We start from the raw sequence: 9,267 nt of genomic DNA on the forward strand, positions 1-9,267 counted from the left end.
AAAGGTACTGTGGGAATATCTGTTTTGAGTGGACTGCGCCTTCCTCTGTATAAGACCATATCGATATCGATCGAAGTCCCACCTCTGGTTCCCTCAGTCAAATGTCTATGGGGAATAACATGGGGTTTTTGAATGATTGTACATAACAAATATAACAAACATGAACAACACACTTAAAAACTAGCATTAATAATCGTTTACTACTTTAACGGCACCGACAATCCAAAAGCCCAGTCAAAAAAAGTTTGTAGTTCAAAACGTGACACAGCTTTTACTTCTTCGCCACCTACAGAGTTTGTTATGTACGATCATTCAAAAACCCCATGTTAGTTCCCATAGACATTTGACCGAGGGAACTGGAGCCTCGGAGGTGGGACTTATTCTTCAGAGGTCTATTGAAATGTAGGGAGGGAAGGAGGGGAGGTTTTTTGGCGTTCTTTCTTTCGTTCTTTCTTTCTTTCTTTCCTTCCAACTCACAAATCGTACCCACTGAAGCTTAAGTATTTTTATTGATGTTCTTCCGCTCCAGACGTGTCTCCAGCGATCGTTCCGCGCAGAGGTGTACACGTGTCCGGCGTGCCGCCATGACCTGGGCAAGGACTACGGCATGGGCCCCAACAAGACACTCCAGATCCTGCTCGACCAGTTCTTCCCCGGATACAGCAAGGGCCGATGAGGTCGTCTGGGAAAATATAAAATATATAACACACACACACACACACACACACACACACACACACACACACACACACACACACACACACACACACACACACACACACACACACACACACACACACACACACACACACACACACACACTTGCAACCCAACGCTCCCAACAGAGTTCAGCTCTTACTACCCAAAAATACTCATATAAGCTCCACGTTTAAAACGCATAGCGCAACAGACAGAAAAAGGAAACGGCCAAGTCAAACACACATACACACACACCCACTGCGTATGAAGTCATTCATGTATATGATAGCCCCTTGCTAGACCACAGCAGAAACCGATAAACGTTTGGACCCCCTCCAGCCCAATCACCAGCCTAAATTCAAACCCCTGAAGGTCCGGATTGCGCTTTCTTTCTATCCAGTAATTGTACTCACTGCCACACTGTCCGCCGATGCCATGAGTTCATTCAGTTGTACCTCAAACCAGGCAATGCATGTCTGCCAGACCCTGTGTGTGTTAGCTTCCGTGTACCACCCAAGCAGCGCTAGGTCAGATTACACTCATTAGAAGGTGTGAGTACTTTAGGCATTCCTGTGCCTAATCTACTAGCAGCATTGTGGGAGGACTCGTTGGGCAAAACCATTCAACACCTTTTCCACACCATTCACAGTTTGTATTTATTTTATAAATAATTAAAACGCGTTTAGCATAACTTACCTGCCGTGGCAAGGAAACAAAAATATGTACGGAGATCGTACGTTTAATGTCAATTGAAGCACTTTAAAAACATTTGACATTATTTTCTAGCCTCCATATGAAGTCATATTCAGCAGCAAACAGTGAGGCAGTATTTTGGAAATAGATATGTATCCAAACAAGCAGCAGTGGCTTCTGGGTGTTTTTTCTTCAAACGTTAAAGCTTACAAATGGTGCTAAGCTACCATGATTAATGAACTTAAATCTTGGACAAATGTGACAGGTTAAGCTAATAAAAAACTGACATTTAGGTTGGAGAGCTTATGGTTGTTTTTCGTTAATCAAATCGGTATTAGGCTAGCGCTAATGCTGGAGCTCGGCTTGTCTAGCCAGCCTGCTCTCTACTTATGAATATTTGTTGCTATCATACGGCAAACACTGCAGTTAAACCCAAGTCATGCAGTACAGATGTAGGTTGTATCGTTTTGTGGGATTTTTTTTTTCAGATCTCAATTACAAAATAGACATGCCATATCTAGTTGGGAGGATTTTCAAAATTAATTGAGTCTCGTTTGTTGATACTCACTAAAAGTTTGTGACTTTGTCATCCAATCGTGACAAATAACTAACATAAGTTAAACGTCTGCTGGGTGAATCTGCAATAGAAGTTAATTCAATTCCAAGTTCCAAAAATGGATTCTGTCAAATGTTTTGTAGGAGAACGCCTTGGCTATAGTAGGATAAACAATCCCCAGTCCTCAATCCTTTATTATCATTTGATTGACTAAAATGATCATAGGAAATATTGAAAACTGCAGTTTTTCAGGGAGTCACTTGACAGACACTTTTATCTAAAGGGACTTTCAGTGAATTGAGATCCAGGTCATGTAGGAGCAGGGAGGGGTTTCTAGGGGTGTCTAAGGATGTCCTCACAGGTCGACCGCAGACATGTGGGTCGGGCTGGGAGTCTGTCTCGCATTCGTTTCTAACCTGTTTTATTTCCTATGTGCAAAGGGAGTTTAATTCAGGTGAAGCCATCATCATTGGTTTTTGGTCCATAAATGTAATTATGGACATAAAATAAGGCGCTTAACATTATGGCTCTACATGGAGGCTGATATTCAAGCACAAGGAAGTTCAACAGATACATCCTGCCAGTAAAATCTCTTGTTGCTTTAAATTGAAACTTTAACAGCATGTAAAGGGGGTAGACTTCATTGTCATTCTGATTCCATTTTACAATGTCAATCACCTTGTTACCCTGGGTATAACCAAAAAGAAAAGCATTCACAGAATAACTTGGTTGCACACAATAATCTACTTGATACTATCAAAAAATCACTGCGGATATTCAATGTAATTGTTTGGTTGTGTGACGTCGTCCCAGGTTGGGATTGGTCGTCACAACAGCACACTTTGCAGTTTATGTATTATTATCTACACACAACAATGGTCAAGGCATTAAGACTTTACAACTAGAATAGTGTACAGTAATTATGTTCACAGATTTTACATGATGAATGCAGATTTAGCAGTTTGTGTCATGTAATTTGTCCAAAAAGTACAATAACAGTTTTCAACATACAGTACCTCTCTTATTTGCTCATTGCCGCGTTAATCAGAGCCATCTCACTAGCCAGCATGTCTGTTACAATGGTTCAGCTTTGCATTCTCATGTAATAATACTTCATTGTATTTATGATGACTCTTCGTATTCTAATTGTATACGTGCGCAACAGTGAGTCACATGGTTGAAACTGCAACTTGGTGATGTAACAATGCCCGAGGTTGACAGAAATACATCATGGAATCTTAGTTAGCTGTACACGTAATCCATTCATTTGACGTGGAGACAAATCAACACCAAAGTCGCCACAGTCATCAGAAGCTAGATTGTAATTTGAGTAGAGGAGCTCCCCCATGTTATTTTCTGATTGTCTTGTGTAACATCCTGAGTCCCATACAAGGTTTGCAGTGAGTTTAAGTCTGCAAATACAGAACCCTTCACTGGTTGATGAATGTTCAGTCGCCCAGGTCTGCAACAGGTATTTCGCCATAGGCCGTGGGTAGGCAGTTCCCGAGGGGCGGAGTCTAAAGCTGTCCGACCCACACACAGGTTCACATGGAATCCATTAACAAGATATTGACGACGTCTTTAAGACCCCCACTTGGTCCCAAACATTTTGCTAGTCCCGTTTTTTTTTTTTTGTTGGCTTATGTTTGGCTGGCTGTTTGTTTTCCGTGGCTATGTCCTTGTTTCCTTTTCTGCAAGTTCTTGTTTTTGATTTTTTGATTTTTTAAACATGCAAATCCAAATGATGCTATCGCCTCTAAATCTAACTGTGACGTACTTAACTTTTAACACCGTTGTTCAAGCTTGCTTGACCATTCCTTCTTCTCGGATGGACTGGAGACCTACTAGTCCTCATTACTGCTGCTGTATGCGCCCCTCTCTCTCTCCCCCCACTCTGTTCCTGTCTCTGTGCCCTTCAGTACTAACGTTTTTTCTAGACGTCTTGTGGACGCTTGGCTTAAGTGTTGTGTTTTATGTTTTTTAACTATTGCACTCTTTTGACGAAGAAGAAAAAAAACGATTGAAAAGACAGTCACAGTCATCCAGTTTCATATACTGTGTAATATTATGTATGTACGCCTTTTGTGTTCAATCATTTTAGTTGAGTCGTTAGTCATGTTGATGTGGAGGTGTCGGACCATGGCAGAGTGTCATCGCGTCATATTGTGATCTGAAATTTTATACATGTTATAATACTTGATATGTACCTATTAAATATTTTGATTCCAGAAAACGACTCCTATTGGAATATTTTTCTCGTCTGATTCACTTGAACTGCATAAGGTTGTGCAGTGCCAAAGGTCAGATCAACAAAACCTTTAGCAGTTGCTTAATACAAAACTTGGCTCAACCGACAAGTAGGCAGATTAAATGTATGATATGTAGACTCACTTTAAAGTATTGCTCCAATTAATGAAATGAATATAGCAAGTGGTGTCTTTCCTCATTTTATTTAGAGCCAAGTAGTTAAATATATTTTAATATTTAGTTATGTGTGAATGTGAAACTAAGATGAATGGTGTGAATCAGTGGGTGTAATTAATAAATAATACAATGAAGTTTTCTATAATTACTTTATTATCACAGAAGCAGGTACCACTATGCAGTTGAACAAACTTTAAACTAATGTAAAGGATTTAAAAGGAATGCTAGTCCAAAACTTCAGAAATATTATATAATCACAATTTCTCTTTACTTTCAACAAAAACAAAATGCTACAATAACGTCAGGTATACATCACAGAAAGAAGCCAAAACTGAGGCCTCTGAATCAGTCACATGCAACAGCATCCATGTTTTTCACTCAAACCTTACATATCTAACTTGAATTACTATCCAGCTATAAAGTACCAATAATTGGGGTTGTTGCTCAGAGAGCCTTTTGTACAATCCTAATACTTATAGTGCAGTGTCGTCCTATAGACGACACTTGGTAACTGCAATAGGATACGTTGGGAATTGGGGATGAAGTCCTGAAGTTCGGCTCTAGAACCAGTGACATGAAGGCGGGGCAGCCATTACACGTGTATCCATCTGACGTTTTTTGTTGTACATTCAAGAAACGAAGAATCCTTCTTCTGTCAATAACCAGCGGAACCATACAGATTTTAAAAAAAGACTGAAATGCTAAGAATTTAACTAAAAAAAGTTTGCAATTGCAACACGCTCATCCAAAATCCAAACGAGAAACAAAAATCCTGCGGTTTCTTCTTCTTAAAACAACACAGACCTACCCATGAACCTTATATGATGGTAGTTTAATAAAGATATACAGATAAGACAGGGTGGAATCTAAATGCACCTCTAACTATCACCTGGGTGGGAAAACAAAAGGTGTGCTCGTTAGCATCTGGATTACATAAAGGAGACTTGATTAAAACCTTTTTTTGGTTTTCTACTAAAATTACGATATATAATGTAAACCTATAGAATCAAATGGGAGGTGGGGGAGGATGCAGAGGTAACAAGATTTAAAGCATGGGAGGGGCAAACGACCGTGGTGGTGGACTAAATCTACTTGGGGGGGAGGAGGAGGAGGAGGGGGGGGGGGGGGCGGGAGGGGCAAAACCAAGTTGGGTCGAGCACAGGGGGGGTCGTCCGGGGAACTAGTCCTCGTCCGAAGAGTCCCTGTCGAAGGTGTAGGCCATGAAGAGAACGTCAGGACGAGGTGGGACGAGGGCATGGCCCGGTTTCACAATCTCAAAGCCCAGGAAACTGAACGTACGCACTAGCTTGGCTGGGAGAAAAGAGATAAGAGTTAAAACAAGTATGACCACCATTCATAATTATTAGATATGCGGCTTGTACTATTACAGATGTGAAGTTTATACTATTACAGATGTGCGGTGTATATATATAGGGGTGCAGTGTTGTGAATGTTCCACATACCACGTTCCTCTCTGTTCTTGTAAAAGCAGACAAACACGCTGTCGACTTTCAGATGTTCTTCAGCATACTCCAGGAGAGCTGCCAAACTGGAAGGAAAGATGTCATGTCCCGGTTAATTAGACGATGCCAACAGAGCCACTCGATTCTTCTTAACACTAGGACATGAATTGCAAGCAACACATCGACCAATTTATTTTGTAGAAAGGGTTTGAGTGTCCCTACCAACCTTAGAGAACATTAATCAATTCAATACCACTGCCCTGAGAGTCATGTTAAAGGCGCTGTAAGGGATATTTATTGGTTAGAATAAGTTAAATAGGTCTATGCTCGGACAGCCATCACTGATAAGTGTTTGGTCAGTCACATGGGTCTCCCAGTCTCTCTGCTCTGCAGTAAACAAAACCCATTTACTGGAATAATTTTCCCACACTGTCCAAATCAAGAGAAAACTCCCCAAAGAGGCGGTCCTCTCTCTGCCTTCAAACAGGATTTCAGTGTAGACTAACAATGGTGGATCAGTCAAAGCTCCCTTTACCAGCACTCCCAGGAACGTCTTACAAAACCAACCAGGTCAAGTGAAAAAAACGACTGAAGAAAGGGAAGAGGAAGGGAAAGCTGCCAGGCGAAACACAGGTATCATGCAAGACCCGCATCTAAGGTGATGTGTGGGGAAGGGAGGGGAGTGCTCATTGCAAAGATGGATAGGAAGTTAGCAAAAAAACGACGACATCGCAACCAGGGCCTTAAAATTTATTAGAATATTCCCATCAGGGCACACCATGAACAGATACTTGTAACTTCTAGACTTCCAGGTCTGAACTGTCCTTACCTCTCCTTGCTGCCCTCGGGAAGAGGGTCTTGGGGTATCTCCACGTAGAGCGCATTGCTGCTCAGCACAGCATCCCACTGTATTGCCTTTGTGACAGTGGGGCGACTCTGGAAGTGGAGCATGCCCGGGCGACCATTACCCGCGGGCTCTTCAGTCACTGTTAATTTCCTGTCCTGAAAGGTTAAAGAAAAATTAAACAAGACTTAACCTTGTAATGCCAAAGCATTCACTTTGTCTGTCTAGTCTACAACACAAAAGTGATTATAGCTTGGGTGATAGACTTTGCATCACCGACAATTACTGTTGTTTCATTGTGGCGTGTAATCAAATAAAAACAGGTGAATGTCCAATCAGCCCTGAAACAATTACTATGTTTACCAGACACTTTTATCCAAAGTAACTTTGCAGTGATTAGATTTTTGTTGTTGATTCATAGCATCAAAATAAGAATGCAATCCTCTGCAAATGAGGAGTCCATTGTATTTGACAGATTAAATAACGTCAGTGTTATGCCAACATTCACCCAACAGTTTTTGAGTACATTATTTGGCACTAGGAGCGCGGGCCTGAACTCACCGAGTAGAGCGGCAGAGCTGAAGGAGTGTGATCCCGTGCGCCATTCCCTCGCCCACCTGGGATCTTCAGGGGTGGGAGAGGGGCATCAGGAGCACCACAGAGGCCCCGGGCTGCGGGTACTACTACAGTGCAGGGCCAGGCTAGCAAGACAGAGAAATAGAAAAGGTATTGATTAGTAATTAGGAATCTAGCAGCTGAGTTAGCCTCTCGTTTGTTATGGGTTAGGGCAATTGCTGACTTCCAAGCCTTGCCAGTTCTTTCCAGAGAAATTCTTCCTTGTACGGCATATGTTTTTACCAGGTACAAAATCCTCATCAATGAATCACCTGGTTCTTAGGTCAAAATCCCTAAAATAAATAAATGGGGAAAATGTGTGCATAACAAAAGATGATAAATAAGGGTTAGCTTATCAATATTTATCATCAACATGGTGGTTAGCTAAGAGTTTATGAAATAAATGTACCACTCCGATTGTTCCCCATCTCATCTGGCATTTAAATAAAAAGCAGTAAGATCTCTATTGAATATTGAGAAATAAAGCACCACTTCCGTGATGAAACCGTGGCGTCATTCATAAACATGCCATGGACCTACGACTTCCGGAGTGGAGTCACTGTTTGTCACCATCGTGTCAATGCAAGTGTACTCGACATTGTCTTATTCCCATAGTTACCTTTTAATAAAGTCTAACCATATTCATAGAATTTAAATAAATTAGATTTCTTGTTAGGTGAAATAATTCCGTATTTTTTGAGAAAAGCAGATGTGTTGATAAGCCCTGTAACATTTACAATAAAATACTATTAACTGTATAGACATGTGTTTGAGTATTTAGTCCCTCGATTAATTTGAGATAAACCTCAACCCAGTGTGTGTCATCGGGTATTTTGTCATGGGCAGTCGATGTTTACTGAAGTAAAAAATCTGTTGTTTGACAAAGCCCTGGATACAGTCAATGTTTGGTTACTAGTTTAAAGTTGTCAGCTCCAAAGCGGATCGTTGACCAACGAGATGGATTGTGTTGACTTGGGGGGATGGTCGAAATATCTCCACTTGTACGCAGTCTTTGATCAATATAAGTGCGAAGTAAAAGGTGTTCTTCCGTAGCTACTAGGCTAACGTTAGCCTAGCCCACCCATCCCCCACACCAGCTAGCTGTGACGCGCTAGCCAGCTAGCCTACATAAATGCAGTCCGTCGCTTCACTTACTTGCCAATCATGTCACAGATACTACTACTTAAATCAGCCATGGCAGCAAAAGTCTGTTTTCCTTCTTTTTCGCGAGCAAAGCAATGACTGTTTAGGATCCGCTGGAGGTTGGATTTTACCATCCGGCCTCGGATAGAGACACGACGTGCTGGTTGCTCTCTGCTATGGTCGGCTGTGGAGTGATAGCTCGTTGTTGGGTCCGACTAGCTGCTAGACGGCGAGTGTCACATTACGCTCAGTGACACCATCACACTTCCGCTTACAGTATGTTATGAGTCTAGCCATCCCCCACTCCAAGTTTATTTTTGGCTTCTATATATATATGTATTTGTTTATGTGTGTTTGTGTAATGTGTATATATTAGGGCTGTCAAATTAACGCGTTAATTTCGATTTCGCAGATTATTATTATTATTTTTATTTATTTATTCAGATTGAGTTTTTCGGAACATACAGTATTCAAGAAAAAGTGTTAAAGTCAAAACAAAGTATTGTATATTTTTTGCCTGAAATGCATTGCATCTTGAGTGAGATGGAAATGTTATTAATTTGCTCTTAAAATGCACCGTATGTTAATGAAAGACATGTTTTAAATAGGAGAAACATTGAACTTCAAAGTATATTATGTCTATTATTACTTCCTCATTTCATTGCAAAAGTGGAAATAAATATAGTGTTTGGAGACTAGAGTAAGAGTACAATCCATAAAGACTTCTGGTGGCAGGTGGCAGTGGTTAGCACTGTTGCCTCACAACAAGAGGGTCCTTGGTTCATACACTGGGGGGGACATATAGGTTAATACTAGACCTGGAGTTGGTT

At 41.1% G+C, this 9,267-nt stretch overlaps 2 protein-coding genes across 2 annotated transcripts in view; one reads left to right on the forward strand and one right to left on the reverse strand.

Moving 5' to 3' along the window:
• uhrf2 (ubiquitin like with PHD and ring finger domains 2) overlaps positions 1-4,170 on the forward strand; it is a 38,473-nt gene extending 34,303 nt beyond the window's left edge. The window contains exon 16 of the mRNA XM_084486587.1: positions 530-4,170. Within this exon, the coding sequence (XP_084342713.1) occupies positions 530-676 (147 nt within the window). The 3' untranslated portion in view covers positions 677-4,170. The remainder of the gene's footprint in view (positions 1-529) is intronic.
• Positions 4,171-4,504: 334 nt separating this feature from the next.
• oaz1b (ornithine decarboxylase antizyme 1b) lies at positions 4,505-8,631 on the reverse strand. Its single transcript, XM_084486596.1, is given in 6 exon segments — positions 4,505-5,683; positions 5,836-5,921; positions 6,665-6,837; positions 7,241-7,327; positions 7,329-7,380; positions 8,450-8,631. Coding segments are annotated over 6 exon segments (651 nt in total). The 5' UTR covers positions 8,572-8,631; the 3' UTR covers positions 4,505-5,552.
• Between the last annotated feature and the right edge of the window lie 636 nt (positions 8,632-9,267).

Source organism: Micromesistius poutassou (genome assembly GCF_964030765.1).
Source record: "Micromesistius poutassou genome assembly, chromosome: 22".
NCBI lineage: Eukaryota > Metazoa > Chordata > Actinopteri > Gadiformes > Gadidae > Micromesistius > Micromesistius poutassou.